This window comes from Urocampus carinirostris, chromosome 3, assembly GCF_059441175.1.
Source record: "Urocampus carinirostris isolate Australia breed hairy pipefish chromosome 3, RoL_Ucar_1.0, whole genome shotgun sequence".
NCBI lineage: Eukaryota > Metazoa > Chordata > Actinopteri > Syngnathiformes > Syngnathidae > Urocampus > Urocampus carinirostris.
The window spans coordinates 11,766,364-11,783,045 of NC_142351.1; the positions used below are offsets into that span (position 1 = coordinate 11,766,364).

Here is a 16,682-nt window from a genome sequence, read left to right on the forward strand (position 1 = left end):
CTTAGCAGGGAAGCACAGACTTCCCTTTCCCCAGCCACTTCATCCAGCTCATCCAACGAGGCGTTCACAGGCCAGCTTAGAGACATAGTCTCTCCAGCGTGTCCTGGGTCGGACCCGGGGCTTCCTGCCGGTGGGACATGCCCAGAACACCTCCAGAGGGAGCCGTCCAGGAGGCATCCTTATCAGATGCCCGAGCCACCCCAACTGGCTCCTCTCAACGCGGAGGAGCAGTGGCTTTACACTCAGCCCGGCCACCTTGCAGAGGAAACTCATTTTAGCCGCTTGTATCTGGAATATTGTTTTTTTTCGGTCATGACCAGCAGTTTGTGACCATGGATGAGGATAGGAACGTAGATCGACCGGTAGATTGAGAGCTTTGCCTTTCGGCTCAGAAAATTTGCTCCATTCAGAGATGTCGTTATTTGCTTTTATGTAATTTTATGTCCCCAGAAAATACTAATCGTTTTTGCACTTTATATTGGTATTCATATAGGATAGAAAAAGTGGTGTTTAACATCCCTGATATTTTACTATATAAAACAAATAATGAAATAGTAGGTTGTTGACAAAACAATATAAAAAAACATTGGTAAAATGAATTGTCTGTCATTTCCATAAAAAGCCCTTTTTCTCATTTTCACGAGAAAAACAGGGAAAATATCTCGTAAAAATAAAAAGTAATAAGAAATAGACCTAACCCTTTCAATTATTATCTAATAATACTAAAAACAAATTGAAAATATGAGAAAATAAGAAAGGGCAGCACGGCAGCTGGGTGGGTGGCGCGCAGCCCCACGGTGTAGAAGTTAAGAGCAGCTACCGCAGCCTCCCCTTGTAGAGTTTGCATGGTCTCCCCCGTACCTGCGTACCCCGTTACTTCCGGGCACTCCGGTTTCTTCCCACATTTCAAACAACATGCATGTCAGAATAAAAGGCCAGTCCAAATTGTCCCTGGGTTGGAATGAGCGAGTGAGTTGTCTGTATCTGTGTGTCCTGCGACAGGCTGGCAACCAGTTCAGGGTGTCCCCTGTCCACTGCCTGAAGATGGCTGAGATAGACTCCGATGGCTCCGCAACACTACTGAGGATAAGCAGTGCAGATAATGGATAGATGGATGGATAAAATAAGAAAAATAATACTTAGCAGAGAAAATGTTTTTGCCAATGAGTAGTGTTATTTGTGCTTCTGCAGTGTGGATGGTTCGAAATCTGTGTGGTTTCACTCTTCACTTATCATGCAGTATGTACCTTGCAGCTGCATGGCCTGCTGCTAGAGGTGATGCTTCCTCTGTTATCGCACTTGGTTTCTGCAAGGGGGAGCAGTGGAAAGATGAAACATATGGCATGGAAAGTTCACCTGGCAATGCTCCAAAAGCACTGCATACCTGTGCTATGAGCACATACTACTGCCAACTCCGCCACAAGGGCAAACTCAACTCTAAAAACATTTTACTGAAATGCACTCACGGTGAGGAATACATTTTCCATTTGGGAGTAGGGGATTACCCTGGTAACCAGGTGCACATCTATAGAGAAGGACAGAATTGCAACAAAAGAGAATATTAAATCATCAATAGTATTTACTTTGTAGTAATTTACAATAAAAAAGATCATTCTGTCACTTTTCACAGCGCCTTCCTGTGTAGCCAGGCCTGCAGGCATCACATGTTGGCTGCTGGTCAGAGTCAAGGAAGCAGGTATCAGAAAACCTACAGTGACAAAAAAAGAGTTATAGGTAACCATTGACAGTGGTGGGTTAATCAGTAGCATGTGGCATGAAGGAGCCATTGTTCAAATATCTGATGGAGCTATACCGGCGAGACGTTTCATAGTACGGGCAAGGGCAAGGCTTGCAGTCATCGGATCGGCCTCGTCTTGGGTCGCCGAAGTATCCAAGGCGACATTTGTCACATTGTGGGCCCTCTGTGTTGTGCTGGCAGCTCTGCAGTCAAAAACACAATATCGACTCAAGCAAGACGGAAGGAAACAAGCAGTTTAAGAGTTTTTGGAAATGATGTCGAAAATCATCATCAACAGGCTTGTAACATTAATGCTCACCAGACAGTGTCCACTGATTGGATCACAGGCGCTAGCATGTCCATAGCAGTTACAACCAGCGCAGGTCCCCAGATACAAGCCGCCGGGGACACGTTCAAAACCAGATGAGCACATTTCACAGGACAGGCCCGTATATCCAGGAGCACATCTGGTAAAGATCATCAAGGCTTTTACAACAGCTGTCTCAACACAGTGGGACTTGTCAATAGGCATTTGAATCTTTGATATTATTCATAGGAACAGCTGAAATAGCGAGGGGGGAAAGGTCCTAAATTTTCTCCGATTTTTACGAGTCACTGGGGCTCCCTATTGCTGTTTTATTTAACATTTTACACTGCTTTAGTATAGAATACTAAATAAGCTTTTCTCCTTGTCTGGGTAGCATTAGGGTGAAGGATATTTACTTCTGGGTATCAAAAGTCAAGCTAACATGCTTGGATACTATATTTCTGACTTTCATTTTATTCCCAGCACATTTTTTATAACGATACTTGGGGATGCAGCGGCTCAGGAGGTAGAGCGCCCGTCTTGGTATCAAGACATCGCAGTTCGAATCCCGGCTCCTGACGAAGTGTCCTTGGGTAAGACACTGAACCCCTAATGCCCCCAATAAGCAGGTTAGCGCCTTACATGGCTGCACAGCCGCTATTGGGAAATGTGAAGAACACTGTAAAGCGCTTTGGGAAGTCTTGACTTGAAAAGCGCTATATAAATGCAGATCATTTCATTTCATTTCATTAATCACCGACTCTAGGTCTAAGGAAGTGATTTGGCTTTAAACTGATTTTGGTGCTTTTTTAACTTTTACGTTTCAAGCAAATTCGTGCTGTCATGTCCTAATTCGTCCTGTCCGTTAAAGGAACTGTACAGAATATGGGATTTTTTTTACCCGCTGCCACCATCTCCTGGCTTGTGTCATCATTGCAGCCTTATCTTGTTTGTGTTGCGCATTTCTAGGATACGCTCGAAAAGGCTTTTTTAAAAATATTTTCTTGGAGTTTGTGCTGTTTTGACTTTACTTGAAGCAGGCCTTTGTCAAACTTTATATATTTTCATGCACTAAGAAATACACACCAAAAAAAATGGGGCCAGCATGACGTCAGTCTTCAGCACTCCCTCCACTCCCCATTTTTCCTACCTACTGTGTTCCGCCCCAAACAGCTTTGCTAAAATTAAGATAAAATCAAATAGGTCGAGTAGGAAATAAAGCATAAGGTATTTTTCAACTCAGTTGGGCATCAATAACACATAGAGAAAATATTTACCTTTCAATTTTTTGAAAGACACCTCTAGAGATGCATCCCACATTTAACTTAGACGATATAAATACAGGCTAAGGTAACCCTGACATAAATTTAATCTTATCTACAAATGATGACCACTTTACTCAAATCTGATTTATTCCTTCATTAATGTGTCATTCGCCTGTAAACTCACTATACTAAGAAGAACATTAGTCCTGTTTTGCTCACAGAGCACTCAACTTTAATCCATTAAAAAAGTTATTTCACAGCAACTGGCCCTAAAACATAGCACCAAAGAGAAAACCTAAAATACATTAAATACAATACACGCAAAATAAACAAACTTATTTTTCTTCAGTGTGTTTCCTCACCTGCACTCCTCAACATCCTTAGCATGACCCCGAGTGCTGAACTCCACAGTGGTGGTATCCATGACGATGTCACTGAGCGCCACGCTGACCATGTGATTGTCATAGATGGTGCGGATGCTGATGCTTTCCAAGTTAGCTAGCGTCATCATCAGGTCCTCCCGGCTTACTTGTCGCCCATTGGAGTGTTGCCAGTTATCCTTCACAAACATAACAGGAATTTATGAAACCTTATCGCATTTTAAATTGACTCCACGCCACAGTCCTTGACATCATTCACCATTAGATGTTGCTGAGGCAATAAATGAAGCTGAAGATGTGCCTTAGAATATGTCACACATCGAAAGCAGCAAACATACATACCACGTTGCAAAATTCACAAGCCCAATTCCACTTTCTTTTGCGTGAGCAAAAATTAATTTCAGCAATCGACAGGACATGAGAGCCTGTGTGAGTCCTCGTGAGGAACAACAAAAGAGAGATCGCGCTTGATTTATCCAAAGCTGCTAAAAAAGGCAACTAGGTGAAGTTGTTGGGCCACAGTCAGGTAGCTATCTTTAGTGGCTAGTGAGAGAAACAACTAAAAAGGCCAGGAAAAGCATGTGAGAGCAAACCCGGAAATGTGAAGCGTCTGGACACTCAATCATGTAACTCAGCGATATTTGTTTGCGAGTGACACCGAAAGACGAGGAAAGCTTTATTTACATTAGTGGTTCCCAAAGTGGGCTGTGGAAAAATCTGGGGGGCGGTGAGGAAGAAGAAGGCGGTAGGGGGGCGGTAGGGGGGTGGTAGGGGGGCAGTAAGGGGGCGGTAGGGCGGCGGTAGGAAGGCGGCAGTCCGAAGTCGAAGTCAGGAGTTTGAACGTAGTGCGGTTGTGAAACTGCAAAGCACTGCGTTTTTTTCAAGGTTTTGTAGTGAGTGATGGAGTTTTTGCATACCATAAGTGTTGCTGTTCAAGTTTTAAAAGTGCCGACGAATCAGAGGCAAGTTTTAATAATAGCACAAGCCAATAAACGCGACTCAAATTTTGAAGCACCATGCTAGGCCACACCCACCGTGTGAGCTCATTGAGTGTCATGGCGGACTCAACAGAGTCAACAAACGAGAAGGAAACGAAGCTTGCACCGAAAAAAGGGCGGTACATCACTTGTTTGGACCCATTTTGGTTTTGACAAAGCCGACGTGGAACAGAAGAAAACTTTCACGTCGTCGCTAGGTCCAGAGGAAACACAAGTCATTTGTACCAGCATCTTAAAAATTAGCACAGCATGTAAAAAGGATTGAGAGGTAAGCAAACCTCCATCAAAGCAGCATTTGTGCCCTTCACGCCGTACGCAAAGGCACAAAGAAATAACCAATGCAGTGACTCTAGCTAAAAATGTCTAATAGTGTCCAACCCCAAAAATGCATTATCTATTAGCGGTAGTAGTATACCGTCGAGCCAAGGGGGCACCAGCCTGCAAAGGTTTGGAAACCATTGATTTACATGGAGTGGCTAACAACAGTAACTGTTAGGGCAGGGGTTGGTAAATACAGTCCTCGAGGGCTGCATATCCTGCACGTTTTGGGAATGTCTCTGCTCCAATACAGATGATTTTAATCACCAGGATCGTTTTCAAGCTATTGCAAAGATTGATAATGAGCTTATAACGTGCAGAGAAACTTCAAAAAACAAACATCGAGTTCGCCCATCCCTGAGCTACGGGCAGTCAGAGTATGTAAGGCCTTCTCTGCTGGCCTAATAAACATCCAAATCATGTGAAGTGGATTATATTGTGTCTATAAATATGTGTTAAATAATCCCAAATAGTCTAACAGCTTTCCTTAGTGCTTTTCACCTCGTTGAGCTGCTTCCAGATGTGTGCTCTCATATACAATAATTTAACCAATCACATTTCAGCCATTAATTGTTTCCAGGATCAGAAATGTACCCGGAAGCCTTCAGAATGAGCTCTGCAGGCCCTATGGCATAACATCAGTGTCGATAAAGCTGTTGGTTAAGCCCATCAGATTCTGAGTTGGCGACTCAGCGCCTGCTCGCTAGCCTTGGGAAACGCCACTGGTTTCACAAGATATAATTGGCTAGGGGGCGGTAACAGAAGTATCACAACGAAAACGTGAAGAAAAAAATCCCCCTGTACAACTGCTGCTATCAAGCAGACTTTTTCAGCCCTAAATTGAAAAAAGAATTATGCCAGAAATACGTCAGGACAGGCTTTCAGCATAAACGCTAAAAAAAATAATCTTGTTAGAACTAAAACACACAAAAATCTGTACAAGAGAGGAATTGAAATCATCGTAAGAAAGGAGAGTAGGATGATTTTCTGCAAAAACAGAAAAAGGATTTTTGATGAGTAGAATGTGGGGTCCTTATTAAAGCTTTTTTTAGATGTGTTGCAACTAGAACTGCAGTAGATTTTTTTATAGCCCAAAAATGTTTATTGAGGATTGGATTGATTCAGACGTGTCAAGACCAGAACAGAAGGAGGACCCAGATGCGTAACGTTGCTCACAAGTTTACTGATATATAGAGGAAAAATCAGCGCCAGCGATCCGGTTCTCGCCGGACGCGGGACGCAAGCCGCTCACGGGATCGGAGCGTGTTCGGAATGCGGAAGTGGATCTTCCGGAGTGGGAGATAGTTGCGTGATTAGACGGGAAAAACAGGTCGTTATCCAGGACGGGAGATCATAACGTGGTCAGGGTCAAAAAACGAGTCGTTAGCCGGGACGTGAGATCAGAACGTGGTTGGGGTCAAAAAAAAGGGTTGTAGCCGGAGACAAACGAGGAAATCAGGAACAGACGGGTGGAAAACGGGTAACAAAACAGGACTGACGGGAGTCAGAGTCAAAATGCTTGCCTTGTGTAAACAGAGGTTCGCTGACGCACTGACAAAGGGCGAGTGAAAGGACTGAGCATAAATAGGAGGGGGGACAGTGGCTCAGGAGGTAGAGTGCTTGTCTTGGGATCAAGAGATCGTAGTTCGAATCCCGGCTCCTCCGTGTTACATGTCGAGGTGTCCTTGGGCAAGACACTGAACCCCTAATGCCCCCAATAAGCAGGTTAGCGCCTTACATGGCTGCACGGCCGCTATTGGGAAATGTGAAGCACACTGTAAAGCGCTTTGGGAAGTCTTGACTTGAAAAGCGCTATATAAATGCAGATCATTTCATTTTCATTTCATTTCATTTCATAAGTGTGAAATGCACAACCTGCCAATGCTTAAAGGTCAACATAGAGGACGACAAGCGCACTGAGGGACTATGGAACATAAGTTCCTGTTAAACCGAAGCTAAAAGCACCACCAAGACAAAGTAACTATGCAAAATTATTATCTCAGTATCAGTAGTAGGAAAGTGGCAGCCAAACATCTTAAATTCTTCAAAGGGCATCACAAGTTATGTCATGACACATTTCTAGACCTACATGTATTGTAAAAAATGCCGCTCCATGTGTTTTTCATTATTATTCAAGATCAATTGTGTTTGTTTTTTACCACTAGGGGTTGCAACACTACACACAGTGGGGCTTTAAGTACTTACTTCAGTGAATTTTATTTCTCGGTGGTTGACCACTCTGGCAGGGGTGGCACTCCCTCTGCGGTATATAAGCCTGCGCCCGTTTCCAACGATTATAACATCTGGCTTCTCCACTGGTTCAGAGAGACCACGGGCCAATATGTAGCGTACTTTGAACTTCAGTGATCCTCCGTAGGAATCAATCTAACACAAATGGAGGATTATCAAACAAAAATATGCACGCCTCTGAGACAAATTCCTTAATTTATGTCGTAGACAACATGTTTTGTCTGTCAAGAAAAACAGTTTTGCAGAGGGGTACCTTGTTGCCAAGAAACTGGCCAGGCAGAGTCCAGAAGGAGTCCAGGTTGAGGAAGCGACGAGACAAATCTACCAGCTGGAACTCTTCCATCTCTGGGTTAATGAGCAGCTGAGTTGAAGAAAGAGGGGGAGTGCCTGGCCTGGAAGGGTAGCTGACGTTCACTCCTAGGGGTAGCGAAATATATCCAAAGGAGCTGAGCTTTTCTTTCTTTCACTTGAATTCTTTGAAATCACGAATACAGTACCTTTGAAATCCTCCTCCTCAGTAAAACGCAGACTGATCTGATTGCGGTAGCGTCCGGTGGCTTTGCAATTCTTGGTGATTCCAGCACAGAAGCAAGGAACACAACGGCCCTCCACACTAAAGTGACCATCTGGGCAGTTGCCTAGCAAGGTCAAAACAATTTACTTCCTTAACTGAATTCCATTTCATCCGTGGCTCGGAATAAAAACCGTCACGCTTCTGCTGAATTGTACCTGGGTTGGGATTGGATGTAAGAGTGAGCACTCCGTCCGGAATACCAAACACCAGACCTTTAGCGTTGATGGCCTCGCAGGTGTAGGCCCCCTGGTCAGCCTCCTTCACGTCACGGATGGTAAGTGTGCCGCGACCGTTCTCACTGGTCATGGAGATTCTGGGATTACATGGATAAGAAAGGTTTTTCATCCATAAAAGAAAGTATTTGCATAGTAAAACGTACCATTTTTGTGCGAAACACATTGGGCACGATGCCTTAGAAAATTAAGCAGGTCATTTGTGGAACAAATATTTTCACTAGAAGAGAATTTTACAAGTTAATTCCAAAAAAGGTCACATCATTGTATGACGACAGTGAAGTACAAAAACATATTGGCATAATTCTTGGTACTAATGTATTACTGGATGCAATGACTTTCACATGGTTTGTGCCTATTCTTTCACATTCTGAACAATACAACCTGTCACGGTTGCCATGGCACCCAATTGGCCCCGCCTGTGTGGCGCCAGCTGCGGCTCGTTGACAGATTGGCTTCCCTTCTATTTAAGCTCAGTGCTCTCACTCTCCCTTTGTCAGTCCGTCAACGGACTTCTACCCCGCAAGACGGGGGTTTTGACTCTGTCCGGTTTCCTGCCTGGGTTTCCTGTCCGGTATCGTTCCTGTCTATTTTTGTCCTGTTTATTATTCTCTCCAGTTTTCCTTCCCATCTAGATAGTCCTGTTTAATTTCAATATCCTGTTGCGATATCAATCCTGTCTGTCCCATCTTGACCGGTATCGACCCCATCTCCCCGATATCTGCTCGAGCAATTGGTATCGATCTCGTCGTTCTCTGGCTTCCTGTCATTCCACGCCAGACTGCTGCCTAACGTGCATGACTCCCCATTTCCCGTAAAATGAAAGGCTTGTGTGAAAAACGTCACGCCTTTGGGTTCTCCTCCTGTTCCGGGTCTTAACTATTTTCATGTTGGGCACGGAACTTTGTTTTCATTAAAACAATATTCTAAAACTCAGGTGCAGGTACCATCATTTTTGCCAGAAACATTTTCACGTTTTGTTAGCAATACTTATATAAACATCAAAGATCTCAAAATCAATATAGTGACTTTATACTATTTTATTGGTAATTTCAGTTCAACACACAACAGATAACCATAAATAATAGCAAGGAGATTAAAAGTGTGATTCTGCCTTTGTCTAGTGAAAAAAAAACAAGAAAAAACACTGTGCTTTGTGACAAATATTGATCCAAACAGTGGTGTCAAAACGGTCGGCTCAGGAGCCATTTTTGGCTCACCATTTATTAATAATGAATGGCAGCATGTACTCAAAATTGCATGTCTTGAGTTGGATTTATACACTGTAAAAAATTTCTAGTTAAGCTAAGGTACAACCAATAATTTATAATCAAAATAGTAAAAACATATCTCTTTAAAACCCTTTGGAAGAATGAAAGAAAAAAACAAATTATTATTATTTCTACGCAGTTATCCTGTTTGCTTTGTGTCAACATTCCAATTATGAAAGGAGCACATTATTTTTTTCCAAGCAAAGGTTTTATATTTACCAACCTTACAATAAATTGACTGAGATGATCTGTGATATTTTAGAAAGGATTTGGCTATTGTTCAGTCCAGGGACAATATTTTCTGGGGGTTTAGAGTCCAACCTTACCAACATTATCTTCAACAGTATCCATGTTCCCTCCATAAAGCTTTTCACATAGTATAATCTATTAACAGAAAATTGTTTGGTGAATATGTTCTGGTTTATATGGTTAAATGAAGTTTAAACATTTCAAAGTGGATTCTTAATTATTTTTTAAGTGTTTACAACTAAATGCCAGAAAATTAATTAAGGGCATGTTTTGACCAAAACCTACACTTTCCACAATGCCTTTAAACTTCAATAGCCACAGTAATATTTCCACATCATTGCCAACAAGCGAAATTGAGATATAAATAATGATTCCAAAAATGTCAAAAAAAGAAAAATTGATGCAGATTAAGGACTGTTTCAAGAACAGGGTTCATATAACTGAAAGCAAGTTAAATTCAAGCCCTTTTAACACTTTAATGCCTTTTGAAATCAAAATTAAGACCAAGTAAAAAAAAAAAGAAAATAACCACATTAATTAGAGGCAATTTTAAACAAATGTTTCATTTGTTTTCAGTCCATTTGAAAACATAGCTCTTTTCACAATTTTAGGAATGGAAAACAATTAATAAAAATGATGTTTACAGTACATCATGGATCCTCAGTCAAAACAGGCAGATAACTACAAGTTCCATATAACTCTTCTGCTACATTGATGAGCATGTTTATCATTAATTATAAAAAAAATGACTTTTCTTACGAAATATTTTTAATTAAAACATATATAAATCTTATGTGTTCACATTTTTAAGACTTTTGAAAATTGTATTTAAGTCTCAAAGGGCTGCACAGGTTATTACACAGACTATTTTTTAGACTATTATTACATCATCCCCTGATCTAGGACCAACATGAGGGCAAAGAAAAACTCAAAAACCTCAACATGAGGAAAATGAAGAAACCTTGAGAAGGGACCGGATAAAATGACTTGACTTGACACCAATGGCAATTAAGGCCTTATTTTTAGAATAATTAATTTAATGCTTTTTAAGACTTTTGAAGGATTTGGGGAACCCTAAAGAATGATGGGGAGCTGACTACTTGTTGGTGCATCAAGAAGACTGGTATGTCTTTTTTGTTACAAGGCGATATTGGTTGTCAAAGAGTAAAATCCGCGTCGCCATTATGACACTGAACACTAAACGCTTAAGCTCCCTGGAATAGAGCAACGAGTCACATACAGACAGATAACTCCAAAAAAAAATTGCTGGTTGAATCCTACCTGCCACTAATTGGAATGTGTCCCCAGTTCAGCCTCCAGGTGATGATTGGTGTTGGCACTCCAACAGCCTGACAAGTAAATGTTACAGTGGCCCCCCGAGCCGCTTCAATTGATTCTTCTGGTGGGCTTGTCACAGACGGAGGAGCTGTTTCGTGTGAAAAGTAACGACAGCGGAAGTCATGCCAAAGTTTTTCTAAAAATAACATGTACGTGCTAAAGACTGCCTTTTACAAATTCACCCATTTTTATTTGTCGCTTTTAAAAGGGACCAATCGCCTGCTTTTTGAAGAAGAATCATGATTGGTCATTGTTTAAAGCGTTAACGTTTGTGATATGAAACGTATTCAAAAGCAATCACAAAAGCCTCCACCCCAGATTTTTATTCAAGGGACAGTGTGTATTATTTGTCCACTAAATGTGGTTGTGAGATGTAATGCGCCAACCTTTCTGAAGCTGAGAGCTGCTTTTTGTTACTGTTTAGCGCAAAGGGCTACCCGTTTGATATGCATTTAAAAATAACATGTTATTACTATACGGTTACTATGTTATTATTATGTCATCACCATGTTGCAATTATGATAGGCTCCCTCAACCACATCATCTGACTGTGATACATTTTCAGAACCAATCCATGGGCTACGCACTATTTTGCCTCTCGTATTTTGCTCAACATTGTTGAGGAGTTTGGGTACCTTAAGCAGCAATATGGTGGGCAATTATGTCAACTCCCTTTGGGTGAGGCTCTTGCTATGTAAAATTATTGCAAATTTTTCAACTTAATGCGTATTTTTAAAAAATACATGTGTATATGCAGTGTTTGAAATTATGTCTGCCCGGACGCCCGGGGTGTGCATCTTTCACGTTGGGCGTACAACTTACATAACGTCTCTGCCCGGGTAGCCGACAACTTTTTCAAGGAAGAAAAAAAATAAAAATAAATAAATAAAATATATACAGTATATATATATATATATATATATATATATATATATATATATATATATATATATATATACATATATATATATATATATATATATATATATATATATATATATATATATATATATATATATATATATAATTTATTTTTTTTATTTTTTTATTTTTTATTTTTTTTTTACTAATAAAACGTTTTATTCCAATTTCGAAATCTTCGTTCATTTTGGAAATTTCGGAATTTCGGTTTGTTTGGAAATTTGCATACTCGGCAGCCAATCGGAAGCCTGCATCGAATAACTTTGTGCTTCCGGACTTTCCCGAGCGTGATAAGGTCGTGCATTTGCATATCATTTTCCAAAGTAGACGCACAGAGAACATAAGAAAAATGGATAAGTGGTTAGGAATTGTTAAGATTTGTCAATTTAATAGCGCTCTTACTCGTGGTATTGCGGTAAGACGTTTTCCATTGTGTGACGTCATTACGCACGCACCATTTTTTGTTTTGCTATGTTGTATTGAATGGAGCAGTAGTGTTGTTTGCTTGCTGTTGTTGCAAGTGTGGTTCTGTTATATATTCTGATTATCAATTCTTAATACTTTGCAACAATGTTTTTTTTTGCAATTAGTCGAATTATTGTGTTTCAAGTTGTGAAAAATTGGGCAGGCAACTTTATGATTGGGCAGAGAACTTTTCAGAGTTGTCTGCCCTGGTGTCTGCTAACTTTTTGTCATGAGTTTCAGACTCTGGTATATGACAGTTTATGATTTTTCTTATTATTTAAGTCAATGTTGTTGTTGGAAGGCGCTCAATAATACACACTGTCCCTACAAGCACAAAATGCTGTGTTTAGACTTGTAGGGGCCCATACACCATAATACTGTTTCATAGGGAATTATTTGGGTTGAATCCCACTTTAATCTCAACAGTCAAGAGTCAATTCCCATAAAGACTACATGGAATTTGATGATGCAGTAAATCATAGATGAAACAATTCCCTTCTATTTGGGTGGAGAGGAGGTTTCACAAAAATCCCTGTGTCTAAAATGACCCATGTGCAAAGAGCATGAGTTTCACAGAGACTTAGCCAGAGTGTACAAAGGAGTTCACTATGGAGCGAAATGAAGGAGCAGAGTATAGAATGTGAAGTACACAAGAGAAATACTCAAGAGGGATGAAGTGTGACTTACTGCAGCCATATTCATCAGAGCGGTCAGGGCAGTCCGGCTCTTCATCACACTGGTAACTCGCAGGGATGCAAGTACGGTCGCTAAGGCATTCAAACTGCTCCGGAGCGCACCTGTCATCTGGACCCTTGGTGGCTGTGTCGTAGGAAATCGGGCATTACAAATAATTACAAGTGTGTCGAATCCTAACCGTCAGAAACAATTTTGATTGCATTTTGACCACACTTATTTATTTCTTGAATTAAACGGTACAAACAGTAGCCTTGTATTTTTTGGGGGGCCGTTCAGAAGCAGGTATATCCCAAAGTACGTAACAATATCCGTCATGATTACTGATGCGAGGGACCTGACCCTGCTCCTTTGGCGCCAACTGCTACGGACGCTGATTGGCTACCTGTCACTTTTTATACCCCCGTCTTCCTGTCACCGGTCAGTCCGTCTGCGAACCTCAGCTTACGCTAGGCAAGCCTTTCGACCCTGACTCTCTCCTGTTCTGGTTTCCGTCTGTTTCCCGGCTCCGACCCTTTTTCTGATCTCAACCACGATTTTTGCTCCCCCGTCTAACCTGTTTTTTTCCGCTATCGACTCCGCCATCGCTCGCCACGGAAATACCACTTCCACGTCCGAGCAACCTGCTCCCCATGACCAGCGATCTACGGATGGTGTGTACTATCCTTTCCCTATTTCCCAATAAAACTAAGAGAAACGCACACAAGTGGTTTCTGTCTCCATTCTAGTCCTGAAAATAAAAAATTTTTCATGAAAGATTTTTCGCAAAAGATGCAGCATTTGCATAGTTTAGATAATTCCGATCATAGTTGTTCGCTCATTTTATCACGAAAAGTCCTAACAATCGCGTGAGGTTTATGAGCCAAGCAGAGGACGAACCTAAATATGGATAAGGTAGACACTAAGAGAAAACAAGAAAGAAAAATGTGGCCAAGAACAAAAACATTGGGAAGCTGGTGGTTACTGACAATAACAGACCTTGCGATTGCACTGATTGCCGACCAAACACATATTTTTCAATGTTTTATTCCTAGCACGTCCTCCTGCAGAGTTTTCACACGAATTTGCAGCTGCGTTGACGGTATTAAACAAAAGCTTGCGACATTGCCAACAGGTCCCTTAAAACAAGGACTAACAGACTAAAAGAATTTCCCGGGGCCATCATCACCCTAAACAAGTTCACATATATTGTAATTGCATTGAAAAATTTGAATTGTATAGAATAATTGGTATTCATATCTTATTCGACTTATTTGTTGCTGCTAAATCTAATGCACTATTTTTTTATTGCAGTATTATCACATCTCGGCCAGTCCCCAAGCACAACCTCCTTTAGTCTTTATTATATGTTTATCCTGGAATGCAATGTCTAATCTCGTTGCAAACAATATTTACCACGTTGTTATGAATGATAATAAAAGACTAATTATAATTGTAAAAGACAAACGTACCGTTGATCATTCCAATGCTAAGTCTATGCGTGAATCAGTGCTGTATATCCATTGCCTACACATGAACAAAATATGTATTGACCTAATTTTGTCTACATATTGCCTTACTATAGGTGTTATTATATTTTTTAATTTAAATGACATATTCATCAAAATATGTAACCCCGTCGTGACTTCCGACACATGAACATCAATAGCCTTGTCATGATAACCGATGTAAATCACCTGTGCCCATTCTTTTGGCGCCAACTGCTCTGATTGGCTCCCTGTCCTCCTATTTAAACCCTGTCCTGTCAATCCCCTGTTATCAGTCCATCTGCGAACCTCTGTGTATACAAGGCAAGCCCTTTTCAACCCTGACTCCCACCTGTCCCGTTTTTGCTTCCGTTTGTCTCCGGCTACGACCCATTTTGATCCTGACCACGTCTGCTCTCCCGTCCCGCTTACGACCCATTTTTGATCCTGACTACGTCTACACGCCCGTCCTGGCTTACGACTCGTTCCCAACCCCGACCACGCTTTGCTGTCCCAGCCCCGGCTACTGACCCGTTTTTTCGTCCCTGATACCGCCATTGCTACGGAAGATCCACTCCTGTGTTCGGATCACAGTCCGAGTCTGAGAGCGACTTGCGAACACCGGATCGTGGGCGCAGCCCTTCGTCTTTCTTTCAATAAAAACTTGTGGTAAACGTTACGCAATTGGGTCCCTTTTCCATTCTGGTCCTGACAAGCTTGGGTCACATAATGGTTAGAATTGCGAGGGGTTCTATTACACTTTTGCAAAACGATTCTTTTTTAAGACTTCTTCATTTGAGCATACATTTTTGGGCGATTTTATATTCATTCAAAATTCTCTTATTTCCGTTACCAATTTGCACGGTTTTACGCAAACAGGAGTGGAATGAAAACACAGAGAGTAAGACTTTCCACTCATAATTGCATCATTCCGGAAACGTGTGCAAACAGAACAATAGATTTAACTCACGGCAGTCCAGCTCGTCAGAGTTATCTTCACAGTCATTGTCTCCATCACAGCGCCAGAGCTTGAGGGCGCAGCGCCCATTCCTACACTTAAATTCATTGGGTTCACATGGTGATGGCGTTCCTGTAAAGACAAGCAGATACGTGCCGGCGACGCTTTTCAGCATTCTTGCATGTTCGGGTTTGTATGACTTCTATCTATCTATCTATCTATCTATCTATCTATCTATCTATCTATCTATCTATCTATCTACCTTGGTCATATCCCTCAAGAGGGGTGACCGACAGCAAGACAAACACATACAATAACAAAGAAAATAAAAGGGAAAAAAATAGCAAAAAAACACACACAAACATTTTTGGACCATGGCCAACCCAATTGCCCAACCAGCCAAACAAGTTAGGCACCTTGGCACCCAAGTCGGTCTTGCTTTCGTCCCTCCGGATGAAACGGGACACCAGAAAGCGGCCATATCACTCGGGTCAGGTTGACACAACACACTCTTTTGTTCAACAGCAGGGCCCGACAGCTCTCACTGGTTTACCCCTGCCGCATCATACTGGTGCCCAGCCCATCCTTAAGAACGCGTCCACAATCCCAATATCCTTTCACAACACCTCTCCACTCCTTTCTATCACCAACAAGAGCTCTAGCTTCCATTACATTTAGACCTCTTTCCTGCAGTGCACTCATAACACCATCCATCCACGTCAGTGTATGACTTACCGCATCGGAATTCGTCACTTCCGTCCAAGCAGTCTTTTTCACCGTCGCAGATGTAGTCTCGGGGGATACACTCTCCGCTCTGACATTTTGCCTGATCTGCCCGACAGAGTCCAGGAGGGACAGGCGGCTGAGGAGGCCTAACAGCGGCGGTTGTGATGGCAGGGGCACGGGTGGGTGCAACAGGTCTTATATCTGCAACAGAGTTCCAGTGGCAGTCAGGGCAAATTTATTCCTCATAGCACATCATGGATACACACTACAGCTGTCCGAATGACAACCCAGAAGCCCATCAAGCTGAGGCAACTCACCGCAATTGTTCTCATCACTCATATCACGGCAATCTGGGCGATTGTCACACAGGTATTCCAACAGGATGCAAGTCCCGTCACCGCACCTGTGCTCATCCGGCATGCACGGCCTGATGCCAGGGATTACTATGGGAGGGGGAAGGGTCAACATGCAAGCCAACACTTTTGGGACAAACGATGCACTTCATCACACCAAAACATGAAAAACAGCCAAC

The 16,682-nt window shown here is 41.9% G+C and overlaps 1 protein-coding gene across 1 annotated transcript in view; it reads right to left on the reverse strand.

The window, feature by feature from the left end:
• The window catches only part of hspg2 (heparan sulfate proteoglycan 2), a 171,282-nt gene that overhangs the window by 87,899 nt on the left and 66,701 nt on the right, over nt 1–16,682 (reverse strand). The window contains exons 7-21 of the mRNA XM_088329717.1: nt 16,468–16,593; nt 16,160–16,351; nt 15,437–15,556; nt 12,995–13,126; nt 10,865–11,009; nt 7,986–8,143; nt 7,754–7,894; nt 7,510–7,673; nt 7,212–7,391; nt 3,673–3,869; nt 2,058–2,205; nt 1,814–1,941; nt 1,622–1,708; nt 1,467–1,525; nt 1,248–1,306 (exon numbers count right to left, since the gene is read on the reverse strand). Coding sequence (XP_088185843.1) covers nt 1,248–1,306; nt 1,467–1,525; nt 1,622–1,708; nt 1,814–1,941; nt 2,058–2,205; nt 3,673–3,869; nt 7,212–7,391; nt 7,510–7,673; nt 7,754–7,894; nt 7,986–8,143; nt 10,865–11,009; nt 12,995–13,126; nt 15,437–15,556; nt 16,160–16,351; nt 16,468–16,593 — 2,036 coding nt within the window. The remainder of the gene's footprint in view (nt 1–1,247; nt 1,307–1,466; nt 1,526–1,621; nt 1,709–1,813; nt 1,942–2,057; nt 2,206–3,672; nt 3,870–7,211; nt 7,392–7,509; nt 7,674–7,753; nt 7,895–7,985; nt 8,144–10,864; nt 11,010–12,994; nt 13,127–15,436; nt 15,557–16,159; nt 16,352–16,467; nt 16,594–16,682) is intronic.